Below are 19,685 nucleotides of genomic sequence, written 5' to 3'. Positions count from 1 at the left end.
CAGCCTCTAAAGTATTGTCAATTTTGGTCTATCTTGGTAGCTTTGCAATAGTTTGTGCATTTTTAAGCATTTAAAAATAAATTTTCAGAATCTTTAGTGTTTTTCTTTAGTGTTTCCCTTTTAAATCCTTTTTCAGTCAATTAGTTGACACAATCTAGATAGCCAACAACAAAAGATTGGTTGTAATAACTGTTTGTCCCTCTTCAAAATTACAAACAGCTCAGTAGAGCAAAAATTGCCCTCCCCCCAAAAGTTTTTGAAACGAAAGAAGGGTGTGGAGGACATTTCTGGGAACAAAGGGTAAAAATACTTGTTTCAAAAACACCTTTTTGGTGCTTTACAATTTCCAATATTTAAATATCTGGAATTTGAAGAGATTAGCTTGCAACTGAATTGTCATTTCGACCAAATTGTTGTGTTTACCAACTTGCATTCCATCTCATACTTTTCAGCCAGTTCTTAAGCCAGTTTCCTCATATTCCCACCTGACTTATGTAGCTTTTGGTTAAAATTCAGACTGAAGTCTCGTGGCAAGTAAACAGTAAATGTGTGATGATGTCAAAGGTAACCAAAATAGAATTTAGAGGAAAAGCTTTACCATTAGCTGTGTTCAAGCACCAAAAGAGAGAAACATTCCCTTCTAGGCAATGTTTTTTTTTTTTGAAAAAAAAATCAAATTTGATGCCATTAAATTACAGTGTTAAATCCATGAAGTCTAGGACCTGTATGAAAATTAAATTTTAACTTATTCTCCCCAACAAACCCAGCCAAGCTCACCATCTTGCATGGATTTCCCACTAGGACACAGTGCTTCTGAACATGGTTATTATTTTTAAAGGTAGCCATTTAAACACGAGCCGTTTTATTGGAACAGGACAGCTGGGAGGTGGTGGAAGGGCTGAGAGGAGAGATGAGTTACACCCAGGAGCCGCCCATGCAGAAAGGATTCTTGCTGAAAAAGAGGAAATGGCCCTTGAAAGGCTGGCACAAGGTAAGACATTGGCCTTGACATTACCTTTATTTGCTCCCACATTGCCCTCATCAGTACTTAGGTGCTGTACTTAGTCGATTATCAGGCACTTGCCTTTAATTTGAAGTTGAAAATTGGGACCCAGGGAAGGATGGATCTTTAAATGGAACATCTTAGTGAATTTTACTTTCTTCCCCACAGAGATTTTTCTATCTGGACAAAGGAATCTTGAAATATGCCAAGAGCCAAACCGATGTAAGTCTTCTTATTAATCAAATATGTTATAAAAGTACTCTGCAGGGCTAATTGTTGTCACCCCATGGATGAAATCATACACATTTGGGGATGGCCTTTTTCTGAACTGGAAACCATAGGGAGGAATAGTTCTTTCACATGGACCAGAGGTGTGTGCTCCACGGTGTCCCGGCCCTGGGTTTTGGGTGGGCTCAGTTTGCCCACCAAGTGAAGGGTGAAGGTCTCCTCTCCACACCCAACTGCACATCCAGGGGTCTTTTCTGGTCTTAGGTTTGGGCTGAGGGGTTGTCTGGGTGGGAAAACATGTTTTCCTCCTGAGATAACCAGAGCAAAACATACAACAAGTATCACTCCCACTCTTACAGTGGCCAAGGGGGTTTGGTGGAGAAGGCCCTTGATGAAGGTGATGTGAATTTCCCTGTTGTGTGAACACTAGGCAGATAGCCCCCGAGGGCTGGAATGACTGTGGGTCCTGCCCCTTGTGCGGGTCCTTCTCTCACCCAGCACTTCTCTCTTCTTTCTCACTTCCCTTAACTCCTCGAGTTCTTGTCTTGTAGGGTTGCTTGTAGAAAATTTGTAGAAAATGCCTCACCCACAGTGGCCTGTCTTAGCTTTCTGCCTTTACTCCTCTTTTTAAATCACTTCCAAATGAATTTAGATACTAGAAACTAATTCTGTGGAAGGCAGTACAGCTAACCGGTGAATCCGTTGCTGTGGGAGTCAGTCACTTACTTTCTCGCTTTCTCACTCACTGGCTGTGCAAGCCACTTGTTACCGAACCCCTCAGAGACTAAAACGGATCATGCATGTGCAGCACTTAATTCAGTACTGGTTCACACCAGATGCTTGATAAGTCATAGTTATTATGCTTATATTAGTGGATGTTGAAAGTGAGGCTAGAGGAAAGGAACATCAGGGATGTTACTACTGTTTTTAACACCACGAACCTCAAGTGGCCCTCTCCGCGTCTCGGCAGATAGAGAGAGAGAAGCTTCATGGCTGCATTGACGTTGGGCTCTCAGTGATGTCTGTGAAGAAGTCATCAAAATGCATAGATCTGGATACCGAAGAGCACATCTACCATCTGAAGGTGAGATTGCTTCCCAGATGCTACCTCCTACTGCACAGTTTCTTTGTGTTGCAAAGAGATGTCAGTTATAGTACTGTCAGTGATGGCTTTTGAATATTTCAAATGATCCAACCAACGTGTAGAAGATCTTCACTGTGAGAGTATTTTTAACAGATGCTATTGATCTTAAATGGGACGGTTCTTCATTGTGCAGGACTGTCTCTCACACTGCCAAAGGTTTAGCATCTTTGTCCCCTATCCCCTACGTATCCCCCCCACATACATACCATGATTGTGACAACAATCAATAATAAAAAAAATCCTCATGTTTCCAAATAACCCCTCCTTCCCCCAGATTGTACCTACTTTAGTGAAGAACCATTTACCAAAGGTTAACGTACGTTTCCTGAAATACCATATTGAATATTTAGTCTTACCACTTCAGCTAATTAAAATTCTCATTCTACAGCAGATGTCAGGAACTTTTCTCCTTAAGTATGGGCTTCTAAGTAGGACCTCTGAGAGCTGCTTAACTACCATCTTCTGCCCTGTCCCCTACAGCTGGTGTAGGTGGTTCTAAGCATGATATAAGAGCTTCTGAACCAGATCTGGACCTGGCTACTTACTAGCTGTTGGCCTTTGGCACATTTTATAATCCCTGAAAGTCTCCATTTCCTCACCACCCTTCCCCAGAATGGGAATTATTATAGTGCCCATGTAGAAAAGGCTGCATGTAGGAAACTTGGCATAATGCCCAGCCTTCAGTAAGCTCAATAGGTTTAGTTTTTGTGTATAATTATTAGGTGGTACCCGAATGTTAGGAATTAATTGAGAAGATATTAAGACTCTTTTCTTACCTGTGCAAATTACTTGGAATATTGGGAATTAGGATGGAAAAATGAAAGCATGAGATGATGAGTTCCACGTCTTAAGATGCCCCATACTCTCCCCATAGCATATATGTGGTGCTTATGCCGACATATGCATAAGACAGGTGCTTGATTGACTGCACAGGATGGTCAAACCTATACTGTTTCCTAGCCTTAGCCCCTAGTTACTTGTGTAAAGGAGGGTTTCTCACCCTTGACACTACTGACATCATGGGCTGGAGAAGGTTTTGCTGTGGGGCCTGTCCTGTGTATTATAGGATGTTGAGCGGCATCCTTGGCCTCTACCCACTAGATATTGGTAACAAGCCCCATTCAGTTATAACAGCCAGAAAAAGTCTCCCATTGCCAAATGCTCCTTGGTTGAAAATGACTGAAAAAAAAAAAATTAAGAAAGAATATCCCACCCACCCCCTGTTCCAAAGATCATTCTCCTCTAGAATAGTTTCAGTTTCTCCACATACTTCCAGTGACTCTTACTACTGTTATGACATGGTCAGGAATTAAGAGGTTCTTGTTCATCCACTTATTCTAGTTAACAGAATAAAAGTAATGATTAATTCCTAATTTTTAAAGAACCAGAGTGCCTTAAAATAACATTGAATACTGATATCATGATAAATACAGTTTAATATTTCTCTGTGTTGATTCACTTTAAGTTCTGTATTTCTTGTTCATTTGTTTGACCATCAGCTGTGTTAGTGTGGATATGTGTGGTCATCTGAGGGTCCTCCTTAATAGCCTCAGAGTCTGGCAGTTTGTTGTTTTTTTTTTAACGTTTATTTATTTTTGAGACAGAGAGAGACAGAGCATGAACAGGGGAGGGGCAGAGAGAGAGGGAGACACAGAATCGGAAACAGGCTCCAGGCTCTGAGCAGTCAGCACAGAGCCCGACGCGGGACTCGAACCCACGGACCGCGAGATCGTGACCTGAGCCGGAGTCAGACGTTCAACTGACCGAGCCACCCAGCTGCCCCGAGTCTGGCAGTTTTTAAATGGTGGCCATCCAGTCCCATTCTGTTATTTTTATAGATGAAGAGTCTGGGCGGCTGAGAGGTTAAGTGGGTGTCTCCCTACAGTCCTATAACTACTTGTGAGTTTGGAACAGACCCCTGAACAGTTATTTAATAAAGTACTTTTATTCTGCCTCATTTAACCAATAAAAAATGAGTCAAGATGAATACTTTGGGTGCCGATTTTTTAAGGGCCTCTAAGAACAGATCAGTGCAAAGGATGACAGAAGATTCCTGTAAAATTCCTGCTGTAACCACATCTGGGAAATGAAATACATTTTGAGAACATAATTTAGGGGGAGACAAAAAGATCTAAGTCTGTTTTGCTTTTTCTTATAAATGATCTATTCAATAAGCACCTGGAGGGGTTTTAAGTCTTGTATGTACTTCTAATCAACACAATAAACCTAAGAGCCGACGTAACATTTCCTAAATGAGTGATGGCTGCTGACATTTATTTCCACATCCTTGCTCTCAGCAGTAGCATTAGTGACGATTTTAACAGATTGACCTGGATTTTTCTTTTTGGAAGTTAACCTACCATGCATCCTTTTGGGTGATTTTTAAGTTGCCACTTCATGAGTCTCTGTTCTAATATATAGATATTTATCATTTTTCATTTTGAAAATATTAATATACCCTTATACACACAAAGCATTAACTACTAAGAAATATCTACTGTATAGGTGCTTGTTACATTCTGTTCAGTGCTTTTATGAAATACTTTATAATAAAAGTTGCTAGTTATAAACATTATTCTTCGTGGGAAGTAAACTTTGATAGATACTCATTTATGGAGAAATGGCTAAATGTTTGTGTAGGTGTGTTTGAAAAATCTCGGAAATCACCAATAATACTTTTCCAGATTTTTTTTTTCTATTTCCAAGGACAGAAGAAATGTGTTTCAAAATAACCTTCGCATTCCTGAGCAATGTATTCTTTGTCAGAGAAGGTTAACAAGTTAAATATTTTAGGAGGAATCTACAAATTTGCTCCAGTTCAGAGAAGATTGATTTGAAAAGTCTGAATTATAAAAGTGCTAGTGTCTTCAGTAAGAATACGAGGAGTGGGGACATGTGAACTTGGAAATGCTTTAAGAGACAGATAAATATGAATTCTAGTTGATTTGTTTAATATAAGTAGTAATGTTTTGCTTTTGTAATAATAGCATAACAATTGGGCCCCTTCACTGAAAGCCTAAGTGAAGGTTTTGATCATTTTTATTCTCCATTTCCTCCTCAAACTTGCTCCTATAAATCACGTAAATATAAACTAAATCAACAAACTGATATTTCTACATTTCTACATGTGCCAACATGAAAACAGAGGGTGTCTCAATTTGATGAATAATTGCTTCTTTGAGTGAGTGACGCTCTTGTTTCCCTCTTTCAATTTAATATCATTTAGGTAAAGTCAGAAGAAATCTTTGATGAGTGGGTATCTAAACTCCGCCACCACAGAATGTATCGTCAGAATGAAATCGCCATGTTTCCACATGACGTTAATCACTATTTCCAAGGATCCACGGTCACAGACTCTGCGTCTGGTGTCTTAGACTCCATTTCAAGTAGGAAGGTAATTTAAAGGAAGGGAGTGGCTTTGTGTGGGGGTGTCCCAAATGGGGGGCTCTGACTAAAGGAAGAACAGCTTGTGGGGAGAAATCTGTTTGTCCAGTTGGTCAGACTCAGGGTCCGAGGAGTATCCGTTATCTCTGGGACAGTAACTGAAGAATAGCACATAAGGAGGGATTTAATAGTCCTGATTCTTCCAGATTTCCCTTGACCATTTTGACTTTGGTTTTCTTATCTGCTTGTAAAATGCAGTAAGTATGTTTGTAGCCGTACAGGATTACAAAATTTCCCAACATTTATGCTATTATTTTGTCATGATTATCATTTGACAGAAGAAGAAATTAAGGACCACAGTCCAAGGCACAATAGCATGGTTTGGCCAGGCTGAGGTGACAGCCAGAGCTTAAAGTCTCTAGTGGAGCGCTTTGTGGAAGCTTATTCCCCATTACAGGCAGATGGCTTCCATTAGCAACTAGCTTACTTTGTTGTCCTTTACCCTAAAGTGTTCTCACTGGGCTCTGTTTTCATTTATAATGTGCTTTTGTCATCTGTGCAACAGCGTAGCAGTATATCAAAGCAGAATTCAATTCAAACTGGAAGCAATTTATCATTTTCTTGTGGTGGTGAGACCCGTGTTCCATTATGGTTACAGTCTTCAGAGGACATGGAAAAGTGCTCGAAAGGTAAAGTGACTTGAAAACTCTGCTTCTTTCAGTCGTGGCTTGTAGATTGGACTCGGTTAGTATTTACACCTTGGATGAGTCTCCCTATCAGTGGTCTACATTTGAACTTGACATCTGTGCCTGGGTGTGTGCGCACACAGGTTGCTTTTCATATTCTTTAAGCACTCAGGTCTGATTTCCATTTGGACCTACTAGATCACAGTCTTCAAGGGTGCTATTTCTTTTAAGTGCCAAAAATGACAGGGGTGCACATCTAAGATTGGGAGTCACTTCTAAAGGTGAGTGGGTGAACCAAATGGAGATCCCCACAAAATAGGAGTTCTCTACCCTGGTTGTACTCTAGAATCACTAAGAGAGCTTTTTTTTAAGTTCATTTATTTATTTTGAGAGAGACTGGGGGAGGTGGCAGGGGGGAGGGCAGAGAGAGAGAGGGAGAGAGGGAGAATCCCAAGCAGGCTCCACATGGTCAGCACAGAGCCTGACGCGGGGCTTGAACTCATGATCCATGAGATCATGACCTGAGCCAAAACTAAGAGTCAGACGCTTAACTGAGCCACCCAGGTGCCCCAAGAGAGCTTTTAAAATGCAAGAGTACCCCCTGTTCACAAGAGTGTCTTTAAATTGGCCTGGACTGGGGTCTTGGTATGACTGATTTTTTAAAGTTTCCCAAATGACTCTGATAAAGAGTCAGGATTAAGAACTCTTCCATAAGGAAGCTCAGTGGTCTCATCCCTAATTAGCTCAGAACCACCCAGGGAACTAAAAAAAAACCAAAACAAGTCACCAGTGGGATTGGGGACACTCTGAATTAATTATCTGAGATGGAACTTGCACATAGATAATTTAAAAAATTTCCCCCATTGATTTTAAAGCAGAGCCATGATTGAGAGCCACTCTACCAGGTGGTGGCCTTGAAAATTGCATTTTTTCCTATTGAATGCAGATACGGTCACACCTGGAGCCATATAGGTTTGGCCCTCACAGTCAAGAGCTTCACGGACTGACATTTTGGCACAGGTAGTCCTTAAAGTGCCCTCTAGGCTGGCAGCATTGGCCTGGCCTGCAGACTTATTTGAAATGCAGATTCTCAGGCTCAACCCAGATAGACCAAATCAGAAACCGGAGTGGGGGGGGGCGGGGCGGGGGCGGTTCTTAATGATCTGTGGTTTAACAAGTTCTCCAGTTGATTCTGGTGATGCCAAAGTTTGAAAGCCACTCTCTTAAGGCATCATCCAGTGAGCGGCAAATTAAGGACTATCTTTGGAGTTAGTGACGGAGGAATTGGTATGAGAATTTAGGTTAGTTCCTCTGAGGTCAACCTGCAAAGGATCATCAAAGTCTCATATGGGTCCCTGATCCACAGTTTTCCTTAGAGACCAATATAACCTTCATTTTGTTTTATTCATTTAGCCTGTCTGGAGTCCTTATAAGCAGATGATGTAATACTTGAAATAGTGGTAATAATGATGATAGCTGATTTATTTAGTGTTCACAGTATGCCAGCACTCTACAAGCATGCTGCATATGTCAACCATTCAACATATGAAAGCAGGTATATAATTATCTCCCTTTCCCAGATGAGGGAACTGAGGCACAGAAAGGTTACGGAATTCACCCAAGATTCACAGTTCATGAAGTGTTCAAACTGAGGCAGCCTGCTGCTCCAAATCTGTGCGCTTAACCGTGACAGTGTACTGCCTCTTCTGTAAAAAAGGAAATAAAATTTCTTCCCCGTACAGATGAAAATCAAATAGTATAGACAAGTACAGAAAGTAGTTGGCACTAGCATAGCGAAACCTGGATGCCAAGATAAGAGCTATGAAGCTTCCTTTTGCTCCTGTCCCCCAGACCTGGCACACTGTCATGCCTACCTGGTAGAAATGAGCCAGCTCCTACAAAGTATGGACGTCCTGCATCGGACCTATTCGGCGCCAGCTATCAACGCCATCCAGGTCAGCCAGATCCCTCTTCGGTGTGCATTCTGGTGTTTTCCTGCTTTCCTCTCTCCTCCCCAGCCTCGTACTAACAGTAGGACATTATCTGGCCGGTTGCTTCAGCCAAATTTAAGGGGATGGAGGTGGGCACTTTGCTTGCAGTTTTCCCTTACTTTCTGTGCTCTCTTTCCTGTTTTGAAACAAAGGGTGGAGCTTTTGAAAGTCCTAAAAAGGAAAAAAGATCACACAGGAGGTGGCGGTCCAGAGCTATTGGCAAAGATGCTAAAGGAACACTGCAGGTAACCATCGCTTCCCTGCTCTCCATGCCGCATGCTGGGGGCTGCTTGGATTCAAATAGAATAGACAAGTGGATTTTCTATAGTTGTTCTCATAAATACCCTGGGCAGAGGGAAATTTAATCACTTAGATTTTCTGGATACTAGGATAAGCATGTAGTAGAATTGGGTAAGGGGAAAATGGTATGAGGTTGGAGGGGCTGCAGCCATTTCTAGGACTTTGGTTTCCCCTTTATATATGCTTGGCCTGCCTGCCCTCTTCCCTCCTTGTGTGTGTGTGCTCTGACCCACCTGTTCTCCTGCCGGTCCATGGATAACTCATCCCTTTGAGCCCACTGACTGTGTTCTCTGGAAATGGGACATTGTGCAGACTCTCTCTTGTCTCTTGTCTCCAACCTCCCAAACCCCCATCAGAGTTTCACTGTGTTACACTGGCCACCTACTTTCCCAGTGCACAGCCGAGCCAGAGGCCAAGATTTGCAGCTTAGCCATTGCATATTAAATTGGGACATTGTTAGGGTCAAATAAATCAGGAGCGTAATGGATAAGTCATCTGCTATACTCTTATACACTCTTTGTTCAAAGCACCTTAGGGGTGGAGATTAAGAACTTTTGAAGCAAAGAGTGATTTGTGTACAAGCATGTGAGAAGTTGCTTTTGTAGAAGCACCAGATGCAAATTAAAGAAACATTTTTAAACCTATGCACTGTTAACAACATAGATACTGGGTGATTATTGCCAGGAGGAAGGAATTGAGTATCAACGGGAAAGAGCCTGGCAGCTTTAGCTGTCATTTCAACCTAGAGCTTTAATGCTTCTATCATCTCCAAAAGAACATGTGATTTCTCACCCATTTTTCTTTTGCAAGAAGCCAGAGCAAGTTGCTGGAGAAAGTGCTTTCCTGGGTTTTCATTTATTTTTAAGTTATCTCAACAGAAAGATGTACCTAGAAAATGTTCTTCTTGCACTACTTTCTAATCTTAGAAACAGTAAATATTCTAAGCCATTTGCATCTGAAAAGAAATGTCTCCCTTTGGTGTCACTTTAGGTCCCTAAACCTTTTCCTGGCCCAGTAAGACTACATTCCTCCAACCCTAATTTGTCAACATTAGATTTTGGAGAAGAGAAAAATTATTCTGATGGCTCTGAAACCTCCTCAGAGTTTTCTAAAATGCAAGAAGAACTGTGTCATATTGCTCATAAAGGTAAATGAGTTTTCTTTCTTCCTAATGTGTTTGATGAAAATGTTAGATGCATGTCTGGATGTGGGTTGTCCTTGGAGAGGGAATCTTGATTGGTTCATTTTCTACTCTGTTAGGATTTGGGGCAATCTAATTTTTACTTTATTTCTTGGGTACTAGGGAATGTATTGACAAGAAGTTTCTTTTTAAGCCCTTAGGGGAAATAGTGAGAGTGTTAGGTATTCTTTAAAAGCTGAGTGGTTCACATGCTGCTGATGGGGGCTATCAATTGGTACTCTTCCAGAGAGCAGTATGACATTATGTTTCAAGTTAAAAAAAAAAAAAAAAATCTATCCAGCAATTCCACTTTGAAGAATTCACTCGTAGGAATTAATTTAAAATTCACCCAAATAGAGATACCCATTGTAGCACTGCTTATATCAAAAATTAGAAATAGATGTTCAACATCATTAGCCATTAGGGAAATGCAAATTACAGCCAGGATGAGATTACCACACCCCGATTATAGCTCCAAAACAAGACAGTACCTAATGCTGGTGAGAACACGGAGAAACTAGATCTCTCATATATTGCTGGTGGCAATGAGAGATGGGGCAGCCACTCTGGACAATGGTTTGGCAGCTTTATATAAAACTAAACATGCACTTACCATATAACTCAACATTCACATTCCTGGGCATTTATCCCAGAGAAATGTAAACTTAAGTCTACACAAAACCCTACACACAAATGTTCCGAGCGGGTTTATTTGTATTAGCTATTAGCCAAAGATTGGAACGACCCAAATGTCCTTCAACAGGCACATGATTAAACAAACTATGGGATGTCCACACAGTGGGATACAGCTCAACAATACAAACGAACAGATACTGATATGCATAGTTCCTTGGATGGATCTCAAGGACATTATGATGAGTGAAAGTAGCCAGGTTCAAATGGTGACATAGTGTATGCTTCCACCTATTAATACTTTTGAAGGGATAAAATGGTGTTGCTGGAGAAGAGATTAGTGGTTGCCAGGGCTTAGGGAGAGGGAGGAGGGAAAGGGGAAAAGTATGGGTGTGATTATGAAGGGGTATCAGGAGGGATCTTGGTGGTAATGCAAAGTTCTGATCCTAATTGTGGTGATGGTTCCATGAACCCATGCATGTGATAAAATTGCCTTGACCTATATTTTACACACATAAGAGCATGTAAAACTGGTGATGGCTGAATAAGATGTCAGTTCTCCTGGGCTGGATATTGTAGCATAGTTATGTAAGATGTTACCCTCGTGGGAACTGGATACAGGGTACCCCAGACTTCCCTATACTACTTTTGCCACTTCCTGTAAATCTATGATGATTTCAAAATAGAAAGTTTTTTTTTTTTTAAATTAGAAATAACCTAAGTGCCAAACAATAGGGAAATTGCATTTTTTAATGTAGTATAATTACACGGTAGAAGACTCAACAGCCACAATAATAAAAATAGCAACCTCATATTGAGCACATAGCTATTATGTCAGGTATTTGTTAAGCACTTTCCATGCACTGTTTCATTTAATTCTAGAAGCAACCTATGGAGCAGATGTTATTGTAATTTTTGTTGCACAGATAAGAAAGCTGAACCTTCAAGAAGCTGAAGAGCTTCCTGTGTAAGACAGTGGTAGAAAGTGGACAACCTGAGACTTGTATCCTATCCTCCCTGGCCCACAGTCTATGCTCCTTACCTGTGTCTCACCACCCTGAGGGATAGGGTGACCGGGGCTACTTTTATAGACACAGGAAGAAGTTCACAACATACCACTGTGTAAAAATACAGGTCTCAAAACGATATAGGTATGATTCTATTTTTTTAGAAAAAAACCCCAACTTTATAAATCTGGCATATATAGGCATACTAAAAAGTCTGGAAGGATCTACACCAGCATTTTAGTGATGGAGGCTAGAGTTATAAGTACTTATTATGTTCTTACTGCTTTTTTTTTTTTAAGTTTATTTATTTATTTTGAGAGAGAGAGCGTGTGTGCGAGAGCTGGAGAGGATCAGAGGGAGAAAATCCCAAGCAGACTCCATCCTGTCAGCACAGAGCCCGACACATGGCTCAGTCTCAAGAACCGTGAGATCATGATCTGAGCCGGAATCAGCAGTCAGACTGCTTAACAAACTGAGCCAGCCAGGTGCCCCGGGGTGTTATTTTTTAAAGGAGAAAATGGGTTTAAAAGTTTTAAATGGGGGCGGGGGGACAGTGTTTGAAGTGAGAGAAAAGAAGGTACTAGATCTGCTGCCTTCTTCTCCCAGCCCCATGTTTTTCTCCCATGACCTTATTGATTCTTTCAGCTTTTTTTCCCTTACCCCCCAAACATGAAGCATGTGGCTATGAGGAAACCACTTCATGTCCTTTAAAAATTCCCACCTCAAACCCTTGTTCTAGTTGCCATTAGAACTCTGTCACTGTTCGCAATACTGTTGTACGACCTGTGAAATGGGAAGAATTGCTTCCCCCGACCCCTTCAAAGCTCTTCACACAGGCTCTTGCGTGTTCTCTAGTATTAAAGGGTCGAGTGCAATTACGGCATTGCATTTTAGGCTTTGTGAGAGGGAATTCCTGCAAAAGAGCACTACTTTTTAACAACCCAAACTGTCTTTTTACTGAGAAGATAATGCCTCCTCAGAGAAGGGATATCCTGAATTTTATACGTTGAAGAAGCTGCTTCCTCAGCAGAACAGAGAGAGGTTGCCGTATTGAGTCAATCCGCTGACCCTTTCCTCCTGCAGAGGGCTCGACCTTGCGGAAAGTCTACACTGGGCTCCAGCCAGCTGTTTTGTCTTTCAGGCTTTGTTCAAAACAGCTGGCTGCAGGGCTGCCCCATACCTAGACTAGGTCAAGGTTTGTGCTCTGAGAAAAGACCAGGTGCGTTTATTGAACAACAGCCTTTGCCCCATGGGCTTACAGACTTGAATTCCACAGGGAGCCTAACAAGCTGTGTTTCATTGCTGTGGTTCTAAAGTACACTTGCACACACTGAAAAGATCTCTGGGAGTCCCTTTTACACAGGCTGGGACTCAGAGGCCTCGTGGAATAGAGATACTTCTCAGGTTTGTCCTCAGTCCTGTGACCTTGCGTGCTTTCTCACTTCCATGCATTCAAGCTCACAGCATCTTGACCTGTCTGCCTTGTGTGAGCCTGATTTTGTCACTGATGGTTTTTATTGCAGTTTCTTGACTGTATGACTAATCTATTGATTGTGATTCGGAGCAAGTAAACTAAACGTAAGAATTCCACGGATGTTGTAACATAGTCTCTGTAACCTACTTTTCCTTTAATTTGTTAAATGCATCTGAAGCCTGTTTTGTAGAAGATTAGATCAAAGGGTAGACAGCTAATGTATACCCATCATCATTGAAAAAGTCCTTCTTACATATTATAAACTAAATTTGACTTTTAACGGCGTATCGTTGAAATAGTTTTCATTGGTTCATGTGTCTGGCTTTGCATGCAGAATTGACACACATGTAAGCAAATAGAGAACAAAAAGTACTAAAACTTAAAAGTCCTTAAGGAATTTACATTGCATATATTAACTTTTACATCTCTCCAAATATATTTCGTGGAACACTTTGCCCATAAAATGCTTTTAAAAACAAAAGAATTCCATGATTAAAAATGTTGGGAAAACACTGCTGACTATGGTTCCCTGTGAATTTACACAAGAATAGTAAATATTAAAGGCGCTGAGAAGTCCTGCAGCAAAGAGGTCTGTTAGTTTTGTTCAAGTCAGTGATTTTCCCCCCACTTCCTAGTAGCTGTTGGCACTCAGGAACTAAAGTTCTTGAGAAACATAATGCAGGAAACATGGTAAATAATAAACCTTTTTGGAGCTAATCCTCTGTATTGTCTGAGTCAGAAGACAGGCATTCATTCTAGGCCAGTCTGTTATGATCAGCTGTGGAATTTTGATCTCACCAGTTAATATCTCTGGGCCTTGGTTGCCTCATCCATTAAATGTCCTACAGCAGTTCTACTGACTTTTGGGTCTCAGATTCTGTAACTCTTTTCTCTGATTGGTTATTTTGTCCTGAATAGAAAGAATTCATGTTGTCGCTTATTGATACAAGAAGGTTTTATGAGACAGGGTTCTATTAGTAGCCAAAACAGGAATGACTGAATATGGTGAACAGTTTTAGGGTGGGAAAGCAAGGGATAGGATAAGAACAGGGTCCAGGGTATGGAAGTGGCCATTTCTTTCTTTTTTCTTTTTTTTAATTTTTTTTTTTTTTAACGTTTATTTATCTTTGAGACAGAGAGAGACAGAGCATGAACAGGGGAGGGTCAGAGAGAGACGGAAACACAGAATCTGAAACAGGCTCCAGGCTCTGAGCTGTCAGCACAGAGCCCGATGCGGGGCTCGAACCCACGGACCGTAACCGACCAAGCCACCCAGGCGCCCCTGGAAGTGGCCATTTCTGTTCTACTGTGGATGAAAAAGGTTAGGTTTAATGATACTTCTGCAGTTAGGTTTTTTTAAATTTTTTTTTTTTTAATGTTTATTTATTTTTGAGACAGAGAGAGACAGAGCATGAACGGGGGAGGGTCAGAGAGAGAGGGAGACACAGAATCTGAAGCAGGCTCCAGGCTCTGAGCTGTCAGCACAGAGCCTGACGCAGGGCTCGAACTCACGGACCATGAGATCATGACCTGAGCCGAAGTCGGACGCTTAACCGACTGAGCCACCCAGGCGCCCCTGCAGTTAGGTTTAATGATACTTCCTGAGGGCATTTTCAGTGAGGGAAATCCTCATTTACAAATGAAAAGGTTAAAAGTAGAATAAAATTAAACTGTATTTTATTATTTAGTATTCTTTTGTTCCTGATTCTTTTGCTGTGCTGAGTTTTTAACTGTTGAAGGATCATCTTCTGAACTGTTTTGAGTTTATGGAAGCATTGGATAAAAAACCAAGCATGTCACAGATTAAAAGTCAGAAGATATACAGAACTTAAAGAAAAGCCAGATCATTTATCAAACATAATTTAGGATTCAGCATAAAAATCTGCTGAGCAATTGTATTTATGTAAATTATCAGAAAGTAAGTAGGACCATTCAGTCAAATTACCTGCTGTATCTAAATGAAAGGACCATTTGGATAGAATATCAGTTAGATAGCCTGTGTGGTTTGAACCATGGATATCCTATGAGGTTTGAAAATTAGAGGAAGCAGATTTCAGAAGATCAAGTCTGATCTTTTAGATGTGTTATCATTTTAAAGAAAATTCATACGTGTGCTTTTCATTAAAAAGGGAATGAAAAATTGGGTTGGGTGCTATATGATAGCATATTTTCTCACTGATTCCTTAAAGCACTCTTGAGATGTGGGCATTAGAAACATGTACAGATGTGAAAACCAAGGATTTGTCCAAAATCTAAATGGCAACAAATAGGTAGGGGTAGGATTTCAGTTCACATTTGCCTTATTACAAAATGTCTTTCCTTTGGACCACACTGCCTCCATAGAAGTGGTGTCCATGGTATTCCTAACTGTCTTCCCCAAGACCTATTTTTTTGTGATGCTGAGAAACTCCTGGAGAAGGAACACATTAAACAATAGAGTTCAGGTAAATTAAGACGACAGCTGTCCTTAAGTACCACCTTTCACCATCCAAACGTGCTAACCGTACTCTCACCGTGTAACTCAATAAAAGAATACCATGGAAGCCTGTAGAAACGGGAAAGGTAGTGGTCACCAAGTGTCAATAGTCTGAGGCTTATGGCGTTCCATTCTGTCAAAACTCAACCTGCGTCCCACTCTTTTAGTACAGTGAGGAGGTCTGAGGAATGGCTAAAGACAGTCTGGGAAAGACGTGTAAATAGAGATGTCAGAATTGCCTTTCGATATTTGAACACCACTTGAATGAAGAGGTAGTTCGGTTTGCCAATGAGGAGGCCCTGAGAAAATTTCGACTTGGGAACAGGAGGGCTTCGTTCCCCACATCAGAGTCTGGGAGCAGAACAGACTGCTGTAGGAGACAGCAAATGCTCTGGCAAACATGGCCCAAAACCACTGACAAGAAAGTTTGGAGACGGAGAGGAGTTGGTCATCCTATATGGCACGTGGCCTTAGTGATCTTTGGGGTTCTCTGTGGCTCTGAGCATTGAAGACTTTCTGTGTGGTTTTGCTCGTTGTCAGATATCCATAAATGTGATATATGTATTTGGATTTTCTCTCTTTGTAAATTTTTTTATTTTTCTCTAGCATCATGTTAGAAATTAGTAAGAAAACATTCTGTCACAGAGAATATTCCTCACTTCTGGGATCATGTGTCTTTAATGATTAATATACATATCGTCTCCCGTGATCAGCCCCTAGCAGTCCCTCTGTTTATGCTGGATCCTTATGCTGTGAATGACCTCTGAGTGGGCCTAAACAGTCATTTAAGAAATTCAGTGCATGGCGGTCTGGTCTTCCAAGCTCCTTTGTCAGGTGGTTTAGAAAGCCCTTCACACCTTAAAACCTAATATAGTGACTATCTGAGTTTCTTTCTGCTTATTTTATGCCCACTGCACTCTTATCAGCTATCCATTTTGAGCCAAGTGGTGTATATTCTGCCAACTTTAAATGGAATGTTCTCATCAGGTTGAAAGCCTTGCTTTACGGCAGGCCATCTGAAAGCCAGAGGAATTGATCTGCTAAAGTGCCAGCCAGCTGAGTGCCACATTTACTTCATTTAAAGCACTACACGTGACGTAGGGGAAAAAATGTTTCCTCTGTAACTATGTGAAGTGACAGATGTTAACTGGACTTATTGTGGTGATCATTTTGCAGTGGATACAGACACCGAATCATGGTATACACCAAAACTAATATAATGTTGATGTTAGTTATACCCCAATTTAAAGAGAACAACTTAATTGTCATAATAAATTAAGGAAACTTAGGCCAAAGACAAAAAAACAGGGGCACCTGGGTGGTTCCCTTGGTTAAGTATCCAACTCTTGGTTTCAGCTCAGGTCATGATCTCGTGGTTCATGATTTCGAGCCCTGTGTCAGGCTCTGCACTGTGCTGCGTGGAGCCTGCTTCAGATTCTCTTTCTCTCCTTCTCTGCCCCTGCTTTCTATCAATCAATCAATCAATCAATCAATCTTAAAAAAAGACCAAAACACAACAATGAAACCATGACAGTGAAGAGGTATTCCCCCGGGGCCCTCTCAGACGGGCGTGGGTGTCTTCTGGAGCGTGTGTGTTGGGGGGCTTGTCTATCTACTAGGACATAAAATGCTGAGTTACTTGTGGGGTTTGTTGCCCGCCAGCTGAGAATGTTCTTCTGCTGAACAGACGCTGGTCATTCCCTCATTCATAGACCCTGCACCCTGTGTGCAGTTATTTACCAGAGTTGCCCCGGCAAGAGACCCAAGGACTCCCTTAAAACTGCTGCCATATTTCAAGAGAATGCAGTCACCACTGCTCGCCTCCATGTTGCTTTTATCGCCATCACTATTATTATTGCAGCAACATTGATTATTTATTCTGTGCTATCCATTGGGTCATTTGCTTTTGCTGCATTACCTTATTTAATCCCCGTAATCATCTTACAAAGTAAACACTATTATGACCCTTATTCACAAATGAGGAAACTGGGGTTCAGGAATGGCATATATTTGTCCAGAGTCATGCAGTGAATAAGTGATAGAGCTGGGAAGAATCCAGGGCTGGTTCAGAGCCCACACTGTTGCTTACTTGCTTGTACTGCCCATTATTTTGCTCAGCGAAATTGGTTAAATCAGAGTTGAGTGTGTTTCGTAGACATTGTTAGAAAACTTGATGCCTATTGGCCTTTAGTACCTATTTACCCTGTCTTCTGTTGACAAAAGAGAAGGCATGAATTGTACTAATAACCTAGGAAACTGTGTGTGTGTTTAAACAAATTGCTTATTTGTACCGTGACTTTATGAAGATGGTCTAAATCCATCCCTGAACACCACAGCCTCAGACAAGTTCAGCAACAACCTATAGGGAGGTGCAGTTGTCCTTGTGGCTGTGAAATGAGGGAAGTAAGTCAATAATACGTATTTAGTTTCTGTGATACTAAATAGGCCACTCTTGAATGACAGTGCCTCTGAAAATGCAACCCTGTGGAATTCAATAATATGCCAGGCCATCTGAGAAGAAGTATGTCTCTGTCTCTTCCTTGCTACCTTTCTAAAACAAAATATAGTAAAGGAGACTGGAAAGATAATATCCAAATAGGGTATCCATGATCAATAATTTAGATGGTGGTTCCCCATCCCTAGGAGATAACTCAATGTGGTCAAAATTTGACGAATTTTTTGTCATATGTGTTAGTGGTTTTTATTTTTTTTTTCAACGTTTTTTTTTGTTTTTTTTTTTATTTATTTTTGAGACGGAGAGAGACAGAGCATGAACGGGGGAGGGGCAGAGAGAGAGGGAGACACAGAATCGGAAACAGGCTCCAGGCTCCGAGCCATCAGCCCAGAGCCTGACTCGGGGCTCGAACTCACGGACCGTGAGATCGTGACCTGGCTGAAGTCGGACGCTTAACTGACTGCGCCACCCAGGCGCCCCTGTTAGTGGTTTTTAAAAACTTTAGTTCAGGCCTCTGAGCTCCTAGAGGTGCTAAGCTCTCACTAAAGTGAACAGAGTGGCTGGATGCCAGCCTTAGAGCTGGAGGATTCTGGGTCAAGCAGTTGGAAGACTGATAAGAAAGAGGGTAGGTAACACCCTAAAATAATTTCAAATTTACAGACAAGTTGCAAGAAGAATACAAAGAAGTCCCATGAATCCTTTACCAAAATTTATCATTTGTTAATATTTTGCCACATATATTTTATCTCTCTCTTTACACACACACACACACACACACACACACACACACACACACCCATATGTGCACATGCGTGCATGTGTTTATTTTTCTGAACCGTGTGAGAGTAGGAATCCTACATGATATCTTTCTGTATGCCTTTATACCGTAGTGTATATTTCCTAAGAATAGGGATAGTCTGTTACTTAACCACAGTTTAGTTGTGAAATTTTATGTTGAAACAATACTTTCGTCTATTCTATTTTCCATGTCCAGATGCTGTCCGTGGTCCCGATAATGTCCTTTAATGGTACTTTTCCCCTTCAGTACAGGATCTGGTCCATGATCATGTACTGCATTAATTGTCATGTCTCTTCAGTGTCTTGCAACTGGGAACAGTTCCTCAACCTTTTTTTCTTTTTCTTTTTTTTTTTTTGGTGAAATTGATACTTTTGGAGAATCAGGTCAATTTTTAAAAATAAGGTGTTCCTCATTTTGGAGTTGTCTGTCCCTGGTTGCTGTACAACAAAAACGAAGGTATATCTTTTTCAAGATATTACACCTGGAGTCCAGCTGAGCCTCACGGGGGATTAATTTTGGTCACCTGGTTAAGGTGCTGTCTACTTTCTTGGCTGGATTGTCACCATTTCCCCCAACAAGCAATGAGCTTTATTTTCAAATATTTGCAGTCTTGAGGGATACAAACAAAACTAAATGTTGATAATTGAGAATCCAGAAGTGTCCTTTCAAGTCTCAAAATAGCTTGATAAGTCATAAATTCTTGGGATTTTATAGTGGATTAGGGGGGCTGGAATTGACAGATGTGTATGATTTTAAATTTTTTAATAGACTTTATTTTTGAGAGCAGTTTTAGATTCATAGCAAAATTGAGCAGAAAGTACAAAGTTCCCATATACCCCCCACCCCCACCCCCCCACACACAACCTCCTCCACTGTCAACATTCCACCAGCATGGTCCATTTGCTACAACAGGTGAACCTACAGT

The 19,685-nt window shown here is 41.1% G+C and overlaps 1 protein-coding gene across 3 annotated transcripts in view; it reads left to right on the top strand.

Moving 5' to 3' along the window:
* OSBPL3 (oxysterol binding protein like 3) overlaps positions 1-19,685 on the top strand; it is a 177,754-nt gene that overhangs the window by 108,309 nt on the left and 49,760 nt on the right. For all 3 annotated transcript variants that reach the window (XM_042968434.1, XM_042968442.1, XM_042968450.1), the window contains 8 exons: positions 875-991; positions 1,172-1,225; positions 2,202-2,315; positions 5,602-5,769; positions 6,325-6,448; positions 8,297-8,400; positions 8,589-8,681; positions 9,727-9,883. In XM_042968434.1, the coding sequence (XP_042824368.1) occupies positions 875-991; positions 1,172-1,225; positions 2,202-2,315; positions 5,602-5,769; positions 6,325-6,448; positions 8,297-8,400; positions 8,589-8,681; positions 9,727-9,883 (931 nt within the window). The remainder of the gene's footprint in view (positions 1-874; positions 992-1,171; positions 1,226-2,201; positions 2,316-5,601; positions 5,770-6,324; positions 6,449-8,296; positions 8,401-8,588; positions 8,682-9,726; positions 9,884-19,685) is intronic.

This window comes from Panthera tigris, chromosome A2 (genome assembly GCF_018350195.1).
Source record: "Panthera tigris isolate Pti1 chromosome A2, P.tigris_Pti1_mat1.1, whole genome shotgun sequence".
Classification (NCBI taxonomy): Eukaryota; Metazoa; Chordata; class Mammalia; order Carnivora; family Felidae; genus Panthera; species Panthera tigris.
Note: the sequence above shows the minus strand (reverse complement) of the source record. Positions and strands in the feature narration are given on the sequence as shown.